Raw genomic sequence first — 25704 nt, 5'->3', positions numbered from 1 at the left:
CACAGGAGCCCAGAACTGTACACAGTCCTCCATGTGTGGTCTGACCAGTGATTTGTAAAGTGGTAGGAATATGTTCTCATCACGGGCATCGATGTCCCTTCTGATGCAACCCATTATCTTATTGGCCTTGGCAGCAGTACTGTCCTCTGTAGTGTGTGTGTGTGTATATATGTTAGTGTATACTGTAGTGTGTGTATACAGTATAGTGTCCTCTGTAGTGTGTGTGTGTATATATGTTAGTGTATACTGTAGTGTGTGTATACAGTATAGTGTCCTGTAGTGTGTATACAGTATAGTGTCCTCTGTAGTGTGTGTGTATACAGTATAGTGTCCTGTAGTGTGTGTATACAGTATAGTGTCCTCTGTAGTGTGTGTGTATACAGTATAGTGTCCTCTGTAGTGTGTGTATACAGTATAGTGTCCTCTGTAGTGTGTGTATACAGTATAGTGTCCTGTAGTGTGTGTATACAGTATAGTGTCCTCTGTAGTGTGTGTATACAGTATAGTGTCCTGTAGTGTGTGTATACAGTATAGTGTCCTCTGTAGTGTGTGTGTGTGTATACAGTATAGTGTCCTCTGTAGTGTGTGTGTGTATACAGTATAGTGTCCTGTAGTGTGTGTATACAGTATAGTGTCCTCTGTAGTGTGTGTACAGTATAGTGTCCTCTGTAGTGTGTGTGTATACAGTATAGTGTCCTCTGTAGTGTGTGTGTATACAGTAGTGTAGTGTGTGTATACAGTATAGTGTCCTGTAGTGTGTGTATACAGTATAGTGTCCTGTAGTGTGTGTATACAGTATAGTGTCCTGTAGTGTGTGTATACAGTATAGTGTCCTGTAGTGTGTGTATACAGTATAGTGTCCTCTGTAGTGTGTGTGTGTATACAGTATAGTGTCCTCTGTAGTGTGTGTGTGTATACAGTATAGTGTCCTCTGTAGTGTGTGTGTATACAGTATAGTGTCCTGTAGTGTGTGTGTATACAGTATAGTGTCCTCTGTAGTGTGTGTATACAGTATAGTGTCCTCTGTAGTGTGTGTGTGTATACAGTATAGTGTCCTCTGTAGTGTGTGTATACAGTATAGTGTCCTGTAGTGTGTGTATACAGTATAGTGTCCTCTGTAGTGTGTGTGTGTGTATACAGTATAGTGTCCTCTGTAGTGTGTGTATACAGTATAGTGTCCTCTGTAGTGTGTGTGTATACAGTATAGTGTGTCCTGTAGTGTGTGTGTATACAGTATAGTGTCCTGTAGTGTGTGTATACAGTATAGTGTCCTCTGTAGTGTGTGTGTGTGTATACAGTATAGTGTCCTCTGTAGTATATATATACAGTATAGTGTCCTCTGTAGTGTGTGTGTACAGTATAGTGTCCTCTGTAGTGTGTGTGTATACAGTATAGTGTCCTCTGTAGTGTATATACAGTATACTGTCCTCTGTAGTGTGTGTGTATACAGTATAGTGTCCTGTAGTGTGTGTATACAGTATAGTGTCCTCTGTAGTGTGTGTATACAGTATAGTGTCCTCTGTAGTGTGTGTGTGTATACAGTATAGTGTCCTCTGTAGTGTGTGTGTGTATACAGTATAGTGTCCTCTGTAGTGTGTGTGTGTGTGTATACAGTATAGTGTCCTGTAGTGTGTGTATACAGTATAGTGTCCTCTGTAGTGTGTGTGTGTGTATACAGTATAGTGTCCTCTGTAGTGTGTGTGTGTATACAGTATAGTGTCCTCTGTAGTGTGTGTGTGTATACAGTATAGTGTCCTCTGTAGTGTGTGTGTGTATACAGTATAGTGTCCTCTGTAGTGTGTGTATACAGTATAGTGTCCTGTAGTGTGTGTGTATACAGTATAGTGTCCTCTGTAGTGTGTGTGTGTGTATACAGTATAGTGTCCTCTGTAGTGTGTGTATACAGTATAGTGTCCTCTGTAGTGTGTGTATACAGTATAGTGTCCTCTGTAGTGTGTGTGTATACAGTATAGTGTCCTCTGTAGTGTGTGTGTGTATACAGTATAGTGTCCTCTGTAGTGTGTGTGTATACAGTATAGTGTCGTCTGTAGTGTGTGTGTGTATACAGTATAGTGTCCTGTAGTGTGTGTATACAGTATAGTGTCCTGTAGTGTGTGTGTATACAGTATAGTGTCCTCTGTAGTGTGTGTGTGTGTATATATATGTTAGTGTATACTGTAGTGTGTGTATACAGTATAGTGTATACTGTAGTGTGTGTATACAGTATAGTGTCCTCTGTAGTGTGTGTGTATACAGTATAGTGTCGTCTGTAGTGTGTGTGTATACAGTATAGTGTCGTCTGTAGTGTGTGTGTATACAGTATAGTGTCCTCTGTAGTGTGTGTGTGTGTATATAGTATAGTGTCCTCTGTAGTGTGTGTGTATACAGTATAGTGTCCTGTAGTGTGTGTATACAGTATAGTTTCCTGTAGTGTGTGTGTATACAGTATAGTGTCCTCTGTAGTGTGTGTGTGTGTATATATATGTTAGTGTATACTGTAGTGTGTGTATACAGTATAGTGTCCTCTGTAGTGTGTGTATACAGTATAGTGTCCTGTAGTGTGTGTATACAGTATAGTGTCCTGTAGTGTGTATACAGTATAGTGTCCTCTGTAGTGTGTATACAGTATAGTGTCCTCTGTAGTGTGTATACAGTATAGTGTCCTCTGTAGTGTGTATACAGTATAGTGTCCTCTGTAGTGTGTATACAGTATAGTGTCCTCTGTAGTGTGTATACAGTATAGTGTCCTCTGTAGTGTGTATACAGTATAGTGTCCTCTGTAGTGTGTGTGTATACAGTATAGTGTCCTGTAGTGTGTGTGTATACAGTATAGTGTCCTCTGTAGTGTGTGTGTGTGTATATATATGTTAGTGTATACTGTAGTGTGTGTATACAGTATAGTGTCCTGTAGTGTGTGTGTATACAGTATAGTGTCCTCTGTAGTGTGTGTGTATACAGTATAGTGTCCTCTGTAGTGTGTGTATACAGTATAGTGTCCTCTGTAGTGTGTGTATACAGTATTGTGTCCTGTAGTGTGTGTGTATACAGTATTGTGTCCTGTAGTGTGTGTGTATACAGTATTGTGTCCTGTAGTGTGTGTGTATACAGTATAGTGTCCTCTGTAGTGTGTATACAGTATAGTGTCCTGTAGTGTGTATACAGTAGTGTCCTGTAGTGTGTGTATACAGTATAGTGTCCTCTGTAGTGTGTATACAGTATAGTGTCCTCTGTAGTGTGTGTATACAGTATAGTGTCCTCTGTAGTGTGTGTATACAGTATAGTGTCCTCTGTAGTGTGTGTGTATATATGTTAGTGTATACTGTAGTGTGTGTGTATACAGTATAGTGTCCTGTAGTGTGTGTATACAGTATAGTGTCCTCTGTAGTGTGTGTATACAGTATAGTGTCCTCTGTAGTGTGTGTATACAGTATAGTGTCCTCTGTAGTGTGTGTATACAGTATAGTGTCCTCTGTAGTGTGTGTATACAGTATAGTGTCCTCTGTAGTGTGTGTATACAGTATAGTGTCCTCTGTAGTGTGTGTGTATATATGTTAGTGTATACTGTAGTGTGTGTGTATACAGTATAGTGTCCTGTAGTGTGTGTATACAGTATAGTGTCCTCTGTAGTGTGTGTATACAGTATAGTGTCCTCTGTAGTGTGTGTATACAGTATTGTGTCCTGTAGTGTGTGTGTATACAGTATTGTGTCCTGTAGTGTGTGTGTATACAGTATTGTGTCCTGTAGTGTGTGTGTATACAGTATAGTGTCCTCTGTAGTGTGTATACAGTATAGTGTCCTGTAGTGTGTATACAGTATAGTGTCCTGTAGTGTGTGTATACAGTAGTGTCCTGTAGTGTGTGTATACAGTATAGTGTCCTCTGTAGTGTGTATACAGTATAGTGTCCTCTGTAGTGTGTGTATACAGTATAGTGTCCTCTGTAGTGTGTGTATACAGTATAGTGTCCTCTGTAGTGTGTGTGTATATATGTTAGTGTATACTGTAGTGTGTGTGTATACAGTATAGTGTCCTGTAGTGTGTGTATACAGTATAGTGTCCTCTGTAGTGTGTGTATACAGTATAGTGTCCTCTGTAGTGTGTGTATACAGTATAGTGTCCTCTGTAGTGTGTGTATACAGTATAGTGTCCTCTGTAGTGTGTGTATACAGTATAGTGTCCTCTGTAGTGTGTGTATACAGTATAGTGTCCTCTGTAGTGTGTGTGTATATATGTTAGTGTATACTGTAGTGTGTGTGTGTTTACAGTATAGTGTCCTGTAGTGTGTGTATACAGTATAGTGTCCTCTGTAGTGTGTGTATACAGTATAGTGTCCTGTAGTGTGTGTGTATACAGTATAGTGTCCTCTACAAAAAAAATGATATTTTACTGTGCAAGCCTTCTACAAGATCATTAATTTATTGAAGAGAATAGGGCCCAGTACTGACCCCTGTGGTACCCCACCAGTGACCCCTCCAGTACTGACCCCTGAGGTACCCCACTAGTGACAGTGACCCCTCCAGTACAGACCCCTGTGGTACCCCACTAGTGACAGTGACCCCTCCAGTACAGACCCCTGTGGTACCCCACTAGTGACAGTGACCCCTCCAGTACAGACCCCTGTGGTACCCCACTAGTGACAGTGACCCCTCCAGTACAGACCCCTGTGGTACCCCACTAGTGACAGTGACCCCACCTGTACAGACCCCTGTGGTACCCCACTAGTGACAGTGACCCCTCCAGTACAGACCCCTGTGGTACCCCACTAGTGACAGTGACCCCACCAGTACAGACCCCTGTGGTACCCCACTAGTGACAGTGACCCCACCAGTACAGACCCCTGTGGTACCCCACTAGTGACAGTGACCCCACCAGTACAGACCCCTGTGGTACCCCACTAGTGACAGTGACCCCACCAGTACAGACCCCTGTGGTACCCCACTAGTGACAGTGACCCCTCCAGTACAGACCCCTGTGGTACCCCACTAGTGACAGTGACCCCTCCAGTACAGACCCCTGTGGTACCCCACTAGTGACAGTGACCCCACCAGTACAGACCCCTGTGGTACCCCACTAGTGACAGTGACCCCTCCAGTACTGACCCCTGTGGTACCCCACTAGTGACAGTGACCCCACCAGTACAGACCCCTGAGGTACTCCACTAGTGACAGTGACCCCTCCAGTACAGACCCCTGAGGTACTCCACTAGTGACAGTGACCCCTCCAGTACAGACCCCTGTGGTACCCCACTAGTGACAGTGACCCCTCCAGTACAGACCCCTGTGGTACCCCACTAGTGACAGTGACCCCTCCAGACTGTATGCTAGCCTGAGTATTCCAGCTGATAATGGAGGAGATAGGGCCTTACTTGCGTTAGACGCCGCCAAGGCGTTCGACAGTGTTGAATGGAAGTACCTATGGGGAACCCTGAGAGTCATGGGCTTTGGCACACGGTTCATTCAGTGGGTGAAGGTGTTGTACTCGAGCCCCAAGGCAAGAATTAGAGCTAATGGGGGGCTGTCGGATAGCTTTGCATTGGCCAGAGGCACCAGACAGGGGTGCCCACTGTCGCCCTTGCTGTTTGCTCTTGCAGTTGAGCCACTTGCGGCCCTTATTCGCCTGTCACCTCATATTGTGGGGTTTAGATATGGTGAGATGCAAAATAAAGTGGCTATGTATGCTGATGACACTGTTATTCTTGGGTGACACTGGGGGCTCTCTGGATGCAGACATGGCTCTAAGAGATAGATTTGGAGGCTTCTCTGGGCTCCGGATAAATTGGCAGAAGTCTGCTTTGATGCCGGTAGATGGACAGGCTCTTTCAGGTGTGCAAGTCAATAGTTTGGTACCCTGGGTAGGGAAATTTAAATATTTAGGGCTGTATATAACACATAGACTGTTGGATTTTGAAGAACTTAATTTAACCCCCTTGCTAAATACTTTTAGGCTGAAGGTAAGGACATGGTGTAGACTCTTTTTATCGGTAGTGGGTAGAGTAAATCTTTTAAAAATGGTAATGATGCCCCAGCTGCTTTACGTATTGAATAATGCCCCTGTGTGGATTCCTTTGGATAGGTTTAGGAAAATACATTCGATGTTTAGAGACCTTATTTGGAAATACGGCCAAGCTAGGATTAAGCTGGAGACGCTGCAATACCCCAAGTCTGAAGGAGGTTTGGCTGTTCCCAATGCCTGGATCTATTTCTTAGCCTCCCAGTGTCAGCACTTTAAGGGCTGGATTGATTTCCAGCTGCCGGATGTGACGGGAAAGATACTGCAGCACTGGTTGGGCAGCCGGGATCTTATGGGTATTCTGGAGGGATCAGGAATGCATGTGGGGAGAGAAAAGGCACTGCTTATAGAACTTATGAAAAAAAGTTTGGGCGAAGGTGAAATTGATTAGGGGTGTAGGTGGTGTTGGTGAGCTTTCCCCAGTCTGGAACAATAACTTTCTGCCAGAATTCATATCTCTGTCAGGACTCCGGAACTGGGAATCTCACGGAGTAATGAGGATAGGTCAATTGACTGAGACTAATGTATTTAAATCGTTTCAGGGTTTCCAGCAGGAATTTAATATTCCCAAAGTTTGGTTTTATCAGTATTTTCAATTGAGGCACGCCTATGATGTCACGATGAAGAAAGGTTGCATTATAGCTAAAATGGATGTGGTTCACAAACTGGTTCTCCCGGTTGGAGGGAAGAGAGGTTTGATATCGCAGGTATATACTCTTTTACTAGATACATTTTTGGTAGGGTTCCCACTTACAAGGATGAGGAAATGGGAGGATGATCTGGGGGACATCTCTAAAGATCAGTGGGAAGATATACTGGAGGTAGTTCCCAGAGTAAGTGAAGTGTCTGTAAGTGAACAGGGCAAGCTGTCACAATTATTCATCATCCACAGAGTATATAAAACTCCGGTATTTTTACGGAAAGTTGGTGTTAGAACTGACGACAAATGTCCAAAGTGTATGGAGGAAGGTGCTGATCTGCTTCATATGCTTTGGTCTTGTCCGGTGATAAGCAGTTTCTGGGATGAAGTGTTGACTTTGCTTAATCGTAATCTGGAGCTGAGGTTGCAGAAGGATCCCAAGGTTTGTGTGCTGGGATATGTGACTGGTATTGGAGGGGGAGTCTGTTAAGGTGGCAGTAGGGAGGCTGCTGTATGTGGCTAGGAAGTTGGTGGCTCAGAGGTGGATCCAGGGGAGTCCGCCAACATTGGAGGAATTTGTGAGAAAGGTGCATGATATGTTGACTTTAGAAAGGAGAGGATGTTTGTTAGGAGAGGATGTCCTCAGAAGTTTGAGAAGTTGTGGAATGAATGGTTGTCTCATACTCATGTTGTAATATAAGATGCTTTTGAGATATTCAAATCTGCCTTCCAAAAACCGTATGGCATTCCTTTCCTTCTGTGCCCGTACAGCAGTTTACGACCACATATGGGGTGTTTCTGTAAACTACTGAATCAGGGCCTTAAAATATTGAGTTTTGTTTGGCTGTTAACCTTTGCTTTGTAACTGGAAAAAATGATCAAAATGGAAAATCTGCCCAAAAAGTTCAATTTTGAAATTGTATCTCGATTTTCCATTACTTCTTGTGGAACACCTAAAGGGTTAACAAGGTTTGTAAAATCAGTTTTGAATACCTTGAGGGGTGTAGTTTCTAGAGTGGGGTCATTTTTGGGTGGTTTATATTATGTAAGCCTCGCGAAGTGACTTCAGACCTGAACTGGTCCTTTAAAAAGTGAGTTTTTGAAAATTTCTGAAAAATTTCAAGATTTGCTTCTACACTTCTAAGCCTTGTAACGCCCCCAAAAAATAAAATGTCATTCCCAAACATGAAGTGGACATATGGGGGATGTAAAGGAATAACTATTTTTGTAGGTATTACTATGTATTATCGAAGTAGAGAAATTGAAACTTGAAATTTTTTTTGACGAAAAAACATCTCAGAATGGCCTGGATAAGTCAAAGCGTTTTTAAAGTTTTAAAGTTATTCACACATAAAGTGACATAGTAATATATAACAAAAATGTGAGATTAAAGGCAGCAGGTCCAGAATCCGTTGTGGAGATATCGTAGTGATCACCTTGATTTCCAGTCTGCACGTCTATTAAGCTTTCAGTTTTTCATTGTTTTTACATTGTTGAGAAGAAATATTGAGACCAAATCTTGTCTTGTGTCCAGGAAAAAACCGCTGCTCCCGCTGTCATCAGACTTATTATTGCTCGGTGGAGTGCCAGAAGCAAAACTGGAAGGCTCATTCTGTGGTCTGCGGTTCCTCCTCACCGTGAGTACCCATTCCTCATATTGTGCTACTCGTCCTCATCAGAAAAAATTTGTCCCATGACCCTATTAAAACTGCACACACGGTGTGTAAGGTGTGAGCAACCACCATGGTAGAGGTTTCACTATGCACAAGCTCATAGTCATGTTCACAAGTGTACCATTTATCCCTATCGAACCGCACCTGTGAACATTAATAGCACAGTAATAATTCTTCCCATGTACATATTCTTGGCCTTTACAGTATCACATGTATTACTGAGGGACTTTGGAATAAGTTTTCAAGCAGATGACTAAGGGCACTTTCACACTAGCGCTTTTCTTTTCCGGCATATGGTTCCCTCACAGGGGCTCTATACCGGAAAAGAACTGATCAGTTTTATCCCCATGCATTCTGAATGGAGAGCGATCCGTTCAGTTTGCATCAGGATGTCTTCAGTCCAGTCGTTTTGACTGATCAGGCAAAAGAGAAAACCGCAGCATGCTACGATTTTCTCTCCGGCGAAAAAAACTGAAGATATGCCTGAATGTTGGATCTGGCATTTTTCCCATAGGAATGTATTAGCGCCGGATCCGTCCTTCCGGCCTGCGCATGCGCAGACCGGTAAAAATGTGAAAAAATGTACAAGACGGATCCGGATCCAAGCGGAGAGACTGATCCGTCCTTGCAATGCATTTGTGAGACATTCCGGATCTGTCTCACAAATGCTTTCAGTCAGCGGCGGATCCGGCGGGCAGTTCCGACGACGAACTGCCCGCCGGATCACACTGCTGCAAGTGTGAAAGTAGCCTAAGACATATCGATGCCTTATTGCTGCAGTTTCCGCTCGTTGATTAACTATATTGACTTGGGCTAAAGCTGCGTGCAGATCCGCCACTGACCAGACAGCCTCACATTTTTGCTGTGGAACCCGTGGTGGATTTTACCGGTGGAACATGCCTTTACAAGTATAAACCTATATATAGTCAGGCTATATTACAAGTATAATTACGTAGCCACATCCTATCAGATGATGCATTACACCATATTCTCCTAGTAAACAAATGAAGCCTACAAATTAGATAATTGGTTCTGCATCTGTATTGCACTGATCTGTAATTCAGGAGAAATACACACATCTCAGATACCAGTCCAATTCATTAATTTAAAGGGTTGTCTCATCAGAAAATGTTCCTGATGGGGGCGATTGGTTCCCGATACCCCCCAGCTAAATTAAGCATTTCCCCTGCTCAATGCAAATGTAGTATTACATGATGACCATTTAGATTAATGATCAGTCATGTAATACAAGGATGGATCAGATCTGTTAGAAGAGGCTCTCTGTTTTGGCTCTTTGAGGAGGGTCCCTGAACAGGTGGTCCCCCAATTTATGATCTACACAATGATTATATAGACATGGTTGTTGGGTCCTTTCCCTAGCACTGTGGCCCCTATGTGCTAAATATCAGTGGGGATCTAGGAGTCAGACTCCCATTGATCAATAAGCAACGACCTCTCCTTGCCTTAGGGCTTCACGTCATATTTTTCTGTCATTAAGATGCACCTACCTTCTCTGGTGACTTGATGGAAGAACCAAGGTCATTAACTTTGGGGTCTAATGTAGAAGGGGTTAAGTTTTGGTCATCTCCTGTTAACCTTAGTGTGTCATCTGCTGACCAAACAGCAATGGCGCGTCTGGTCACCTGATTAAATGCACCTAACCGAGTAAATGTGTCTCCTGTCATTGCTCCGTGTCCTGCCATGCTTGTTGCCCCAAAATCATTGTCAGAACTAGAAGCAAAACACCCCTTTATTCTAATGCTAACGCACACAAGAAAAAAGTCCCAGTCCCCAAAAACAGAAGACTTTGGGCTCATTTACACCACCGGAGGCCATCCATGCCCGTCTGCTGACTGTAAATTGCGGTCCACAATGCACGGGCACTAGCAGCGTGAATCGCGTATTGTGGCGCAGACCCATTGACTTAAATGGGTCAGCGATCCGCAATATACAGCAAAAGATAGGACATGTCTTGTCTTTTGCGGTTTGGAGGCACGGACCCAAAAGCTCATGGTAGTGCTTGGTAGAGCTTCCGTGGGCTTCCGATCCGTGCTTCCTTATAGTCAGAAAAAATGATACATTAGTGGAATTACTATTAGACGGCCCGGTGTGAGATTGACTGCTCCTTCTGCCGGTGATGTCCCCTTTGACATTAAAGGGTTTTTCCCACCTCCCTGTTTTACTTCCTCTTTAGGTCCAGCACTCGCTATTTCTTATCCGTGTCATTAGAGGACACAGGGATGACCATACTAGGATGGGGGGACGATGAGCACAGAAGCGTGAGCTTCTCTCACCATCTATACCCTTCCTACAGGGACCAAGATAAAACGGTTTTAGCTTAGTGTCCGTAGGAGGCGGACATCCCTTTCTCTTTTTTTTTTCCCTTTTTCGGCTGATTAGGCTACAGGTGACCTTAAGGCACCTGTTTTTCCCACCCATGAGGGGGGAGACCAGTGGCTTGCTGTTCGTTCTCCACCTCCAGAAGATAAGAAGGGTCGCCCTTGCCGCTCCTTCAGAAAGCTCCCCCTGTTGCCAGCGTAGCAGCCCTCCCCAAGGGGCCGCAAACAGAGTAAGGTTATACGGCTGGTATCGGGGTGGGCTGAAAACGTCAGACAGATAAGTATTAACCCTTTTCCTGCCCTGTTCATGCTATTGGCTATTTTTAATTTTTTTCTCCTCGTAGTTTGTCCCCTGCTGGCCCCTCTTCTAGCCCCCTCCTGCGCTGTTTGGCATCCCCCTTCTCTCCAGCCGGAAGCCGCTGCTGAAGTCTGGGCCCCATCTCCGTTTGCGTCCTTCTGTCTTGGATGTTCTTCTAGCTGGTGGCCGCTGCAAAACTCTAACCCCCGGCTCCATTTGCAGCTTACCAGTCCTGCCACCCTTCCAGCCAGCGGCCACTGCTAGAAAATCTAGGTCCCAGCTTCATTGCGACCTGCTTGTTCGGGCCTCCTCTTGCCGCCGGTTGCCGCTGAAAATCGAGGCCCGGGTTTCTATTGCGGCCTGTGCTTCCAAAATCTTTTGCAGTGGTCAGTTCAGCCTTGCGTACAGTTTTTGCTTCTACCTGGGTGAGCAAGGCCATGGCGCAATGGGCGAACAAACTACGACAGGGTATCACTTCAGGGGACGTTCCTGAGGAGCTTTCTGATATTGCTCTGCAAATTTCACACACCAGCTCTTACATATGTGAGGCCTCTTTAGACGCAACCAGGCCTATGGCTTCTTGTGGCTATCTGCCGCACTTTCTAGCTTTCCTGCTGGCCAGTGGGTAATGCCTTAACTTCCTTTTCTGGCGGTAGACTCTGACAAGTGTCTGCATGAGTTCATTTGTGACGCTACGGGTGGTAAAAGCACCCATTTTCTGCAGAACAAATCCCCTCGTTTCACCAGGTCCAAAAAGAGCCTACTTTTTTTTTTTTTTTTTTTTTAAATTTCTCCAGCCCAAAGCAACCGGACGACAGGTTTATCCAGAATTGAAAGAGAAAACCCTCCTTAGAACCGTGTCCCTTTTTGGCGTCAGAGTTCAAAGTCCTACACTGCGAAGCCCCCCTTCAGCATGACTTGCGGTCGGACGTTTATCTCATGGCCTCCTGCTTTACAAGGATCCTCTGGCTCTGGCAGCCGATGCGTTTGTGATTCCGTGGAGCCAGCTTGAGTTTCCATACGTCTTCCTCTCGTTCCGTGGCTTCTCAGAAAGAATCAAATCCGATGGTCTCCAGTCATTCTCGTGGCTCTTGGTTGGCAGCATCACTGGTGGCCCTTCTCGCTGATGTTCTCTGGTGTCTCCCACTTCAAGAGGATCTGTTATCTCAGAGTCCTCTCATTCACCTTATTTTACAGTCACTGAATTTAAATGCATGGCTCTTGAGGCCGCTGTTCTGAGGGCTTGTGGTGTTTCGGAAGCTGTCATCCAAACAATGGTCCATACTAGGAAGCTGCCTTCCTCTAAGATTTATAACCGGACCTGGAAATCCTTCTTTCGTTGGTGTGAGTCTCGCATGTGGTGTTCTGCTTCCAAACCTCTTATCCTTTCTGCAGTATGGCCTGCAGAAGTGGCTGTCACTCAGTTCATACAAGGTCCGGGTTTTGTATCTTTCCTTTTTTTATTTTAACAGAACCTGGAGCCTTCTTGCAGGGGGTTGCTCATTTGCTACCTCCTTACCGCCAGCGTGGGAACTTAATCTTGTCCTTGATGCCCTCCAGTCATTGCCGTTTGAGCCTTTGCAGCAAATTTCTCTCCACTTTCTCTGCTAGAAGGGGTCCTTTCTGGTGGCCGTCGCCCCTATTCAGCGGCTGTGGGAACTTGCAGCACTCTCCTGCCGCCCTCTGTTCTTGGTGCTCCAGCAGGACAAGGTGGTCCTCCATCCTGTTCATTCTTTTCTTCTGAAGGTCGTGTCTTTGTTTCATCTCAATTAAGAGATTGTGTTGCCTGTCTCCATCCCTCTCTTTCCACACTCTGTATCTGGTTCAGTCTATGTGCATTTATCTGTCAGATTTCATCTTTCCGGAAGGCGAATTCCCTTTCTGTGATCCCAGAGGGCAAGAACTGGCAGTGTTCAAATCTTCAATTTCTCAATGGATTCGTTTGGCTATTGTGGAATCGTACCTTACCAAACACCAGGAACCGCCCTTCTATGTTACTGCTCATTCTGTAACATGCCTCCTGGGCTGTGCATCATGGGGCTTCAGCCCTTCAGGTGCTGCCACCTGGACATCCTTACACACTTTCTCCAGGTTTTTACAGGGTGCACACCTCTGCATCCTCAGACGTTTCATTAAGGCGCAAACGGCTACAGACGGCGGTTCTCTACCTGTTTCTTCATCTTTGTTTTCTGGCCCACCCTTGGGGCTGCTCTGGAAGGTCCCATGGTCCAGCCGCTGTCCTCCAATGACAAGGATAAGAACTAGATTTTTGTACTTGCTGTAAAATCTTTTTCTCTTCTGCTCATTGGGAGACACAGTTCCCACCGTTCTAGTTTTGGTTGGCCTTCATTGTGTCCTGGTTCGGTTCTGGGTTTTTACATAGTTCTGCTTTAGTTTTTTTTCTGCTTCTTCTACTAACAGTTTCAGCTTAGTCCCTGTAGGAATGGTATAGCTGGTGGGAGTAGCTCACACTTATGTGTTCAGTGCCCCCCTCCTAGTGGCAGCAGCTGTACCCATGGTCAAGCCTGTGTCCCCCAATGAACAGAATAGAAAGAGTTTACAGTGAGTACAAAAATCTAGTTTTTCTGTTCAAATGGTAGGTGTTGCCTTTAAAGCCTGATGGGCAGTTCAGGCAAGTGGTGCCTTGACGTCACGGTGCCGCTTGGCTGAATGTGCGTGCTCTGTGCTATAAGATGAGCTGATAAGGGCACAAGTGCTCTACCGCTCTCTCGAAGATGGCAATACCCCTGTCATGTCTGTCCGTGCTGTGTACACCAAGTAAAGCTTGTGTTTGGGTTGTCTGGTAATACTTTTTTAACTTCTTTCTTGTCGGTCAGTTTTAATTTTTTTTTTAATTTTTTTTTCCAGTAAAGAACCGACTGATCATAAACCCCTGAGTGGAGCAGACGGTGTGAGCGGGGACACAAAGGTAACACTGGGGTAGCAGTTTGTTCTCTAGCCGTCATATTACCTATGGGGACAAGTTTTTTACGGAACCTGCAGGATTTTTATTTTTTTTTTAAGAACATTCCAATGCATCAGGATTTTCTGTGATATTGAAGAAGAAATTTTACACTGCACCCCAATATGCGTCATCAGTCATAAGTTTTACTAAATCCCATGTAAGGATTATCTCTGAGGAATCTGTGACCAAGCAGCCGTGCTGACAGGTTTCATTTGCTTTCTGTGCTTCATCCTGGATATGATGTGATTTTAATACAGCTGTTTCAGAACAGCAATATTTACCATATTTTTCGGACACATCCCAGGTTTAACAGAAAATTTGAAAAATAGATTTTGTACTTAACATTCCCTGGTGGTTTAATAAAGTGCACGGTGCGTTCATCAGATGTTACACAATTACAGTTATAAAAACATGCACGGATTATGCACTTATACAAACACCATGGACCCCACCACCCCCTTTGCTCCCTGGGTCAGAGGTCAGGGGTGATTGAGCTCCTTCAAATAAAACAGTGTAAGGGCCCATTCAGATGGCCATAGTGCTTTGCACATCCACAATTTACGGATCTGTAAAACACTGATAGCATCCGTGTGCGTTCCACACTTTGCGGACCGCACAACCATAATACAAAATGCCTATTCTTGTCTACAATTGCCATTCCAACTACAGAGTGCTTCCGTAGGGTTTCTCTCCGTGCCTCCACGGACGGATCACGGACCCATTCGATTTGAATGGGTCTGGATACGTCTGCAGCAGCCGCACGGATGTTGTTGCCCATGCATTGGGACCACAAATTGCGGTCCCCAATGCACGGAACGGCCATGTGTAGGGATGAGCGATTTGACTTCGGATGCTTCATACAATACATTCAAATCCTGTACGGAGCGCCTGTGGTACCTTGGAACTGAACCCGAGTTCATTACAACGTTTTTTTGCAGTAGAAATTAATTTCCGAAGTTATTACACAGTCTTGTGGGACTTCACAAAGTAATAACTTCGGCTCACCGGAGCCAATACATTCTAATACTGTACAGAGCGCCTGCTCTGTACAGTATTAAAATGACGTATTATGCGAATCGACTTCGGATGCATGGGACCTAAATCACCTTTTTTCCCCCGCAGATTTGAGTACCTCAGGGCACCTGTAGTGGGCAGCGTGAAATGTATTTTTATATAGTTCATTCTTTGCAGTAAATGCATTGATAATGCATCGTTCTTGAGGTCTTATTTTGGGGGCCCCAACTGTGGGAGATAGAGCCACATGTAAACTTTCACATAATTGGGACTAGGGATTGACCGATTATCGGTTTTACCGATATTATCGGCCGATATTGAGGATCTTGACCATTATAGGTATTGGCATCTATTTTGCCGATATACCGATACCGTATTGGGAACACAGAACGCGCTGCTCTCAGCGCTCTCTGTGTTCCCTCAGCAGCACAGGGGAGAAGGAAGCCGTGTCTCCTCCCCCTGTGCTGCTGCCGCCGCCGCCAATTAGGGGAGAGAAGACAAGTGGAGTGGAGGGGCTGTGGCCACCGCTCCACCAATGAAGAGAAGTCTTTCATTAATTCATATACAGGAGGCGGGAGCTGGCTGCAGAATCACATAGCCGGCTCTCGACCTCTATGAACTGTAGCTGCGGTCCGCGGTAGTTAACTCCTCAGGTGCCGCGGATCGCAGCTACCGCTCATAGAGGTCGGGAGCCGGCTATGTGATTCTGCAGCCAGCTCCCGCCTCCTGTATATGAATGATTGAGAGACTTATCTTCATTGGTGGCGCAGTGCGCCCCCCACCCCCATCCCAATAGCAAAACATTGGTGGCACAGTGCGCCCCCCCCACCCAGTATTAATCATTGGTGGCAGTGGCCACAGGATCCCCTTTCCCCTCCTCCTCCGATCGGAGCCCCAGATGTGTAATCCTGGGGCTCCGATCGGTTACCATGGCAGCCAGGACGCTATTGAAGCCCTGGCTGCCATGTTCAGCTCCATGCAGCTGTGTGCACAAAGCACAGAGCAGCAGGGACAGTGTGAGCTCCTATCAGGGAGAGATCTATCAGGGTGAATGGGACAAGGGTTCTAGTCCCTAAGGGGGCTAAAAGTTTGTAAAAAAAAAAACACAAAAATATTAAGTATAAATGAAAAAGATTTACAAAAAAAAATAAAAAATACACATTAACAATAAACATATTAATTCTCAGCAGATTTGTGTAGGAAAATTTTTTTCTCAAAAATAAAAATACCCAGAATATCTGTATAAATTATCGGCTATCGGCCTGAAAGTTCACAAATTATCGGTATCGGCCCTAAAAAATCAATATCGGTCGATCCCTAATTGGGACCAGTAGAGTTTCTTGGGCCCTTGTCAGAGATCAGGGACTCATTGTTACTGCTGTGTATTTTACAGACCTCCATCATTTCATGAGTTCTGTCGCTTTGACCTGTTTTTAGTAGATTTCTAGAATATCATTATTGTTACTGCTGTTTTATAGAAGGACATCTTCTTGTTGTGTGTGCTGATTTTTACTTCTACCAGGCCAAAACTTCCCATGTTCCTGAACCCAAGAATAAAGTGTTACATGGAAGGAAGGTTATGCTTTGTGACCTAGAGGAGAAAGTGCTGAGTGAAGGGACACAGTTTCAGGTAAGTGTCCTCTGTACAGCATGATACCCGTACACATTATACATATCATTCCTTTCTCAGTCCAAAAAAACCTCAACCACTGAGCTGTTACAGGAGACGCCCAAATCCAGGGCGGCAGCATTGCCTGTTGGTGAAAATCCTTCTATTTAAGGGCATGTGTTTGTCTTACTTGCCATCACTTCTACGTGTCTTATGTATATGTGTTTAGATAGAAAATAGCTGCTAAATAGAAAAATAAATGATAGATATGAGAGCGATAGATGGCCCAAATGTAAAAGAAGAAAATTCCACACCACTTATGTGGAGTCTCATTTATTGTCATTTCTCTACATGCAGGATACACCAGTACACGGCCAATGGCTGTTTTGCATCCTTTGGTGGGTTCCCCAGGCTGGTGTATCTGCTCGAATGTTCCTTTGCACTGCATGTAAAGAAATGACAATAAATGGGAATTCATATAAGTGGTGAGTGCCGAGCCATTTGGATTATTCATCTTCTGTTTTCTGCCACTGTGCAATCCCTATTGCCTGGAGACTCCCATCCTCCGTGATGACTGGTGGGTAGTGCCGGCAGTTTCTTTTTGTAGAGCAGTAGATGGATATAATGCATTTCAGTTTTTAATATTTTGTTATGTTGCTCCTTGTGCTGAAATAAAAAAATAATTCACGGTTTCCACCATCATTCTGCTAAGTGCAGAATGATGGTGGAAACCGTGAATTATTTTTTTATAATAAGAAAATGAGAACACAATGTTATAAAACTTCGCATATTTATTAAAAAAGAAAAACTAAAATTTTGCCTGGGCATAAGTATTCAGCCCCTTCGCTGTGACACCTGCCATTTCGCTCTGGGGCCTCAGATTTCTCTGGATCATCTCTGAGATGTTTCTCCACTTGGAGTCACCAGTGATAAATTCAGTGGATTGGTAATACGATCTCACAGCTGAAAATGCATATCTGAGCAAAAACCAAGCCATGAGGAGCAGAGAACTGCCTGTAGAGCTCAGAGACAGGATTGTGGGGAGGCTCAGATCTGGAGAAGGGACAAAAACATTTCCCCTCACTGTGTCACAATTGGAATATATTTTTGGGTATTTATCTTAGCAATTTCATATTGCCTCCATCCACTCCGTCTGAATGTCCCACACATGTGCGTACTAAACATGGCGGAGGTATTGGCAGGATGGATGGAGTTACCTAATTGCTCCCTGTTACTGAGCTAAGATTGATTTGGATTTAATACCCTGAAAGCATATACATGGCCTGAGTTCTCATGGATTTGTCCACTCTTTTCTTCCATGTACATTGCAAGATAGGGGTTTCATGTGTGACCTCGGCTGGAAAGGACACCAGCCTTTTCCGGACCCCTCTAACGGTTCTGTATCACCCTGGTATCTGACATCTTAACACTTTATGATTGGGCTCTGGTTTCTGTCTAGTTGTTCCATCTTACTTATTATTATTGCTGCAATCTGCAGCCTGGACGGATATGGCAGCAGTGATGACGCCCTACAGGAATGTAAAGGGAGGGGTTGCCTACCCCTAACAATAATTTTAATATCTGGATCCCTCTATCACCACAATAGGATATAACGATCACTCCTCCCTATACTGAGGAGGAGATCACTGCATGTCATCGCAGTGGTCTCCTCCGCGAACGAGCAGGTGATTGCCGGGAAGGAACGCTTCCTTCACGACAATCGCCTGTTAATCAGCCTTAAGCCAACTAGTAGGTGATGTGAACTTGCTAGTCTTAGGCCTCTTTCACAAGAGCGATATGCATTCTCTCAGGATGCATTCAGGGAAACTCGCACCTTTTTGCAAGCAAGTTCAGTCAGTTTTGTCTGCGAATGCGTTCAGTTTTTTCCATGCGGGTGCAATCAATTTTAATGCGTTTTTCACACACGTGAAAAAAAAACTGAAGACTTACAAACGTTCTAGTGGGGTACAGCTCACTGAAGCCCCATTCACTTCTGTGGGGCCAGGGCTTGTGTGAAAAACACAGAATATCGAACATGCTGCGATTTTCACATACCACAGAATTGATGCATGAAAAACAATGCTCATGTGCAAAGATCCTTAGAAATGAATGGGTCAGGATTCACTGTGCGTGCTGTGCGTTCACTTCACTCATTGCACCCGGGCAGAAAACTCACTCATGTGAAAGGGGCCTTAAAGGATAACTGTCACACTTAGACCCTAATTTCAATTTTCATATATGTAGTTACTAATAACATGATATTCCAGAATCAGTTACTATTAGACTGACTTACCCCATATTTAATAAGATTCAGCCCTTAGCAACCAGTCTGCATAAAACTGCAATTTGACTATTCAGTTAAGATGGCCGCCACTGCCCTCACCCTGAGGCTAATCCCGCCTGCCCTCACTAGCCAGTAACAATAGCCCCCCCAAAAGTGTCAGTAACCAGAGCCCTCCCCCCTAAAGGGTTAATCTCCTGCAGCACAGAGGGGTCCTCTTACCACATGTTGCTTTCATGTATACACTGAGCAGACGGCAGATCTCCCTTCCCTGGTATGCGCTGCTCCAACTCTGCATTTTCCAGCTCTGCTGAGTGAGGGAGCGTCTGCCAAGCGCAGGGACAGGGAGAAGTGCACACTGCCCAGGCACTGTTATCAGCTGCTGGGGAGGACCTGGCTTTAATCCTTTACTTACAGTCCCTGGCTGTCTGTAATCTGACCCTGCACGCAGAGTGCTTCTGCGTCCTCCGTCCTTCAACAGATAGACGGACCATGCCTAGCAACAGATAGACTGACCATGCCTAGCAACAGATAGACTGACCATGCCTAGCAACAGATAGACTGACCATGCCTAGCAACCCTATTGTAAGCAGAGGTAAAAGTAGGCAGTACAGGGAACAAAAATGTGGAATTAAGGGGTAATTGAATACACAGTGAAAAGTTGAAATAGGGCCACCAAGGAGATATTAATTGCCACAATCCAATACTCCAAAAAAAAAAAAAAAAATACGACAGTTATACTTTAAGATGCTCCAGATTTATCATCCACCTTTGACCACTCTGCTGCATTTTTACACTTTCTAGCCTAGTCTAAATATTAGACCGTATTAGTAAATCTGCCTCGAGGTGCTTTGAATGCGTTTTTTTAAGTTCTTTTGAAATGCCCAGTGCGTCTTCTTGTTTTCCCCTCTTAGGGTTATGTAATGGAGTATACAAGCCCCAGTGATTTCTTTGTGAACAACTTTGATGGTCAATCAGTGGATAATGTGATGAAAGTGACAAGCTCTTTGCAGAAATTTTATTCAGACCCAAGTAACATTAGGAAAGGCTACACTCCTGACACAGGGGAAGTCTGCGTAGCAAAGTACGAGCCGGATCCGGTAAGTCGCTGACATGAGAGGCATTAATCTGATGCTCATGGCAGGAAAGCTTGGTTTACAGTGGGAAAAACCGAGCCAGAATTATGGTGCAAGACTGGCCAGTTTATAGGTGCATAGACTAGACAGTCTAAAGATTCCCCTGTATTAGGCCTCTTCCCCTGTATTAGGCCTCCGCAATTTGTGGAACCGAACTGGCAGCCCATTGTAGAAATGCCTATTCTTGTCCGCAAAACGGACAAGAATAGAACATGATCTATAATTTTTTGTGGGGCCAGGGAACAGAGCAACGGATGCGGACAGCACACTGTGTCCGCATCTTTTGTGGCCCTATTAGAGTGAATGGGCCCGCACCTGAGCCGCATAAAATGTGGCTCGGATGCAGAACCAAACCACGGTCGTGTGCAAGAGGCCTTATCCAGCATCAGTCACTGTTAAATCTGTTCCTTTCCGGCAATCGCCTGCTCGTTAGTGGAGGAGACCGCTGCTATTACATGCAGCGATCTCCTCCTTAGTATAATGAGAAGGGATAGCTTATGCTATCACTCATCCCCATACTGATCACTCTTTGCCGGCAACAGATCGTGATTAGACGGCACAATCTGCCGCTGGCAACCAATGATTTTAAAACCTGCTGAAAGATTCCAGTTGTCTGTAATCGGCGTTTGCTTAGCAGCAGTATTACACTGCCAGATCATCGCTAACAAGCGTTACTAGCGATGGTCTGGCAGACTACCTGCCTGTCTAATACAGGCTTAACAGTTTGCCTCCCATGTGAAATAATTAACCCGTTCGCTACCAGCAATGTGTAAACATGGCGCCCGCTCACATGTGCAGTGGGCGCCATGGCTGGCAGATCTCTGCTGTTTCAAACAGCAGAGACCTGCGGCTAATTACAGTCACCGGCAAAAATGCAGATCGCGGTAACTAAATGCTTTAGATGCCGTGACCAACTGAGATCACCGCATCTAAATGCGCAAAAACCCAGAAGCTCGCACTTCCGGGCTTCCTACCGATGCCCCGTGTGGCCAATTGGCTGACGAGGCTGAAAGTGTTCATGCTGCAATTCTTATTTTGGCCACCTTTTTTGGCAGACCATGATAAGAAATGAGCAATATTGAGTTTAACCCCTTCAGGACCCTGGGATTTTCCTTGTTTGCTTTTTAGTTTTTCACTCCCCGCCTTCCCATAGTCCTAACTTTTATTTTTCCATTCACATAGCCTTATGAGGGCTTATTTTTTGCAGGACAAGTTGTACTTTCTAATGGCACCATTTACGGTTGCATACCATGTAGTAGGAAGCAGAAAAAAAATTCCAAATGGGGTAGAATTGGGGAAAAAATGCAATTCTGATAAAGGTTTTTATATATATATTTTTTTTACACTGTACACTATATGGTAAAATTTACCTGTTCTCTTCATTCTCCAGGTCAGTACGGTTACAACGATACCACACTTGTATAATTTTTATTGTGTTTCAATACTGACATTTTTTTTTTAAACCTTTGAGGAAAAATACATAAATTTTCAGAACCATATTCTGACCCCTATAACTTTTTTGTAGTTATGTGTACGGCGTCTGTGAGGGTTCATTTTTTGCGGGACGATCTGTTTTCAGTGATAACAATTTGAAGTGTGTGAGACTTTTTGATCACTTTTTATAAAAAAAATTATTGGGTAGTTGTAGTGGCAAAAAAATGGCAAATTGTCTGTTTTTATTTTTTTCCCCGTTGCGCCATTTGCCGTATGCCATTAATATTGTTATATTTTAATTGTATGGCCATTTTTGCACGGCGATCCCCATGATGTTTATTTTTTTTCATTGGTTAAGTTTTTATTTAAGGAAAGGGGGGTGATTTGAACTTTTGTTAGAGGGGCAAAGGTTTAAAGGGTTTCTACCACCTCATTTTGACCTAATTATCTCTCAGACACTAGCGATCTGCTAGTGTCTGATCTACCTAACCATAGCCTCTAGGTGCTATGGGGGCGTCTTTTCAGCACCTAGAGGCTCTGTCTACTCACATTGTATGCCGCCCCGCTTGTCCCTCCAGCCCGCCCATCTCCTCTTGCATGCCATCCTCCATCTGAGCCAGCGGATGAATTCTCGCGCCTGCGACGTGCTCGTCTGTATTCGGCGCAGTGAATGTCTGACCGCTGCCTGCACAGACATCTCGGTTATCGGCGCAGGCGCAGTGGAGATGTCTGTGTAGGGAGCGGTTAGACATTCACTGCGCCGAATACAGACGAGCATGGTGCAGGCGCGAGAATTCGTCCGCTGGCTCAGATGGAGGATGGCATTCAAGAGGAGATGGGCGGGCTGGAGGGACAAGCGGGGCGGCATACAATGTGAGTAGACAGAGCCTCTAGGTGCTGAAAAGACGCCCCCATAGCACCTAGAGGGTCATTAGCATATTAATAAAAGTTAGTTTTTTTGTGAAATGGATCCACACACAGGTCTGAGAATAGCATGGTTAGGTAGAGCAGACACTAGCAGATCGCTAGTGTCTGAGAGCTAATTAGGTCAAAATGAGGTGGTAGAAACCCTTTAAAAGTAATATCGGGAAGTATTACTTTACTGAGAGAGTAGTGGATGCATGGAATAGCCTTCCTGCAGAAGTGGCAGCTGCAAATACAGTGAAGGAGGTTAAGCATGCATGGGATAGGCATAAGGCCATCCTTCATATAAGATAGGGCCGGGGGCTATCCATAGTACTCAGTATATTGGGCAGACTAGATGGGCCAAATGGGTCTTATCTGCTATATAGCCATCATTGAACACTTTATTTTTAATATAACAATACAATACTGCCACTTAGTGGCCTGTATTGGTATATACCTGAAATAGGCACCGAAGCCTGCTTGAGACTTCGGACTATTTTGGCAGTGCAACAGGTTCCCCGATCTCAGTCGGGAAACGCTGTTAACTGAGCTGAAGCGCGTGACCTTCGTTTCTGGACTGATCAGATGCTGTGGTCACATTTGACCATGGCATCTGAAGGGTAAAATGTATGCGATCAGCCTTATGGCTGATCTCCTACCTGTGCCGTGGGTCTGTGCTATTTAAAATAGCAGACACCCAACCTGACATCGCACCCGCGAGCGTGCGCCATGTTCAGGGACTGGACTTCTGCAGTACATATAAGGCAAAGGTCCTTAAGGGGTTAAAAAATACCTAAATAACAATAAATATAAACATCATGGGTATTACCGAGATCGAAAACGCCCATCGAAAAATAGAAAAAAATCCAATACGGCGAATTGCGTAACGGAAAAAAGGGTCAAAATGTCCGATTTGCCATTTTTTCATTGCTTCTCTTACCCAAATTTTTTTTTGAAAATGTGATTTGAAAAGTCACACTCCAAAATGGTATCAATAAAAACTACAGATTTTTCCGCTAAAAATGAGCCCCCACACAGCTCAGTAGACACAAGTATAAAAAAGTTATGGGGGTCAGAATATGTAAAAAAATTATTTATAAGTTTAAATGTATTTTTACACTATTTAGACCTAAAGAACCTATACATACGGGGTATCGTTCTAATCGTACTGACCCAGAATGAAGAGCATGGGTCAGTTTTGCGGCAAATAAAACGCAGTGGGAGCAAAACCCATAAAACCGTGGAGGAATTTTTTCCAATTCCACCCCATTTTGAATTTTACCGCTTCCACCTACATTTTATGCTATAATCAATGGTGACATTAGAAAGTACAACCTGTCCCACAAAAAACAAGCCCTCATACAGCTATGTGACCGGAAATATAAAAGTTATGGCTCAAGGAAAATAGGGAAGAAAAATGAAAACAAAAATACCTTCGGTAGCCTAAGGGTTAAAACAACATGCTGTGTGTACATAGGTGTTATACACACATTATCCCTTTATGGTTTTTGGAAGTAAACTTTTTATTTTTTAGATGTCCGCTTCCCTTCAGCAATGGTACCGAGTGCTGGTGTATAATGTGGAGAGGAGCGTGAGAACAGCACAGGTTCTGTATCTGGACTTTGGAAACAAAGAGACCGTCGCCCTGGACAATGTGCAGCCGTTACATGGTGATGTAGAACTGCTCCCTCCAAGTGTGAGTCCAGGGTGCACGGCCGGGGGTTCTTTTTATGGAATAGGCTAAAGTAACTTTCCATCTCCTGTTCTTTAGGCTTTGCATTGCTCTTTGGCACATGTCACTGCCCCTCCTTTTGGCTGGTCCACAGAATGCCTTTCAGAAGTCAAGCGTCTCCTCATAGGGCACAAGCTTTTAATCCGCATCATTGATGTTGTTCAAGGGGATATTCCGCATTACTCGGTTGATGTGTCTTTGATTGATTCAGGTACTTGGGATTTAGTTTACATTGGGGGATGGAACTATTATTTCTCATTGATAATCTTGAGGGACTATTGGGCCATCAGCCACCACAAGGGGAGCTTGTAGTATACAGTTTTATATCTGAGCTGTGTAAATCTGTATGCTGTGACCTCCCATATGTGTTTGCAATGTAGTGAAGAAAGGTTACTTGCGTCTTGTAGTATGTAGGCCGATTTTAATCCGCAAGATTCCGACTTTTAGAGTCCCATCTGCCAGTCATGTGATGTCCCCTCGCTGCTGCCCGTCCCCTTAAATGCAGTGAGCTGGTCATTGGTTCAGACTGAAAATAGTAAATAGCAATAGATGATGAGGGGCACTCCAACTTTAGGGAAATGACAGCCAGTGTTATATGAATATATCAAATATTTAATATGGTGAGCCAGTTAATGTAATAGCAACAATAAAAACAAACCTGTAGTAAAACAATGTTTCAAATCAATCTGAACCTTAAATAAATGTAATCCCAATACATCTCTGCTTCCAACGGTCTATAGCCCAACGGTCGGCTTCAATAGAACCAGATGGAAGGACAAACTGTTCACGGCAATATTATGTCAGCACTACACAATGTCCCAAATATCCAGGATAGGTCCCGCTTCCCCAGCCGAATAACCAGGTAATAATAGTCGTGGAGGATATACCTTACCACATTCCGTCACCTGCTGGATCCTCAGCTCAGTTCTCCTGCCGTTCTTACCCAACGCGGCGTCCCACGTGGTATGGAGTCTCTAGCGTGACGTCTCGCGTGACTCCTCTGCTTAGCCTCGGTGTGATGTCAGACGCACCCTGCGATCCTGCCCCCTCTCAGAGGATCGGACACAATTCAAGACAATTTAGATAGTCCATAAGGGAGTAATCATCACAACATAGATATATCCTGTAGATGAATCCTAGTAGATGGGAAAAGGCTCCCTGTCCCAACAGAACCAGACGCGTTTCAGGGTATACACCCCTTCCTCGGTGGTGGTGGTGACAGTGAGCATTTGGCAACCTTTTTATACCTCTCCAGAGGCAAACTGTGGGTGGGACTGGGCTATTTGAAACCCTGGAAAGTCCGATCCAGAATCCTGTTCTTATTCTGATCCACATAGGAAAACTTAGATTGTGCCTCGCATATTTATATTAATCCTCCAAAACTTGGGTCAAATGGTCCTCCAATGGAAATCTCTATCCGTAATTGACTGTCCATCACATTGTATATAAAAAACATGTGAAAAAACAAATATAAAATGTATAGCTCTATATAAAAAAGCATAAGAACATATAAAAAACGCACATGCGGTTGGATGCGTTTTCCATTGCAATTCTACAGACAGCCCCTGGGAAGTATGAGCACCAAGTCCAGAGCCCAAACCTTGCTGAGGTTCAGACTACCTGCTGTGTCCTGCAGTGCGGATGCGCTGTATGCCTCTGCCCTGCGCTT

The 25704-nt window shown here is 44.4% G+C and overlaps 1 protein-coding gene across 1 annotated transcript in view; it reads left to right on the top strand.

Moving 5' to 3' along the window:
• TDRD1 (tudor domain containing 1) overlaps positions 1–25704 on the top strand; it is a 90467-nt gene that overhangs the window by 15670 nt on the left and 49093 nt on the right. The window contains exons 3-8 of the mRNA XM_040435198.1: positions 8183–8285; positions 13827–13887; positions 16460–16567; positions 19742–19927; positions 23838–23999; positions 24075–24246. Coding sequence (XP_040291132.1) covers positions 8183–8285; positions 13827–13887; positions 16460–16567; positions 19742–19927; positions 23838–23999; positions 24075–24246 — 792 coding nt within the window. The remainder of the gene's footprint in view (positions 1–8182; positions 8286–13826; positions 13888–16459; positions 16568–19741; positions 19928–23837; positions 24000–24074; positions 24247–25704) is intronic.

This window comes from Bufo bufo, chromosome 6 (assembly GCF_905171765.1).
Source record: "Bufo bufo chromosome 6, aBufBuf1.1, whole genome shotgun sequence".
NCBI classification, from domain to species: domain Eukaryota; kingdom Metazoa; phylum Chordata; class Amphibia; order Anura; family Bufonidae; genus Bufo; species Bufo bufo.
The sequence above is the reverse complement of the archived record's forward strand: the minus strand, read 5'-3'. Positions and strand labels throughout refer to the sequence as shown.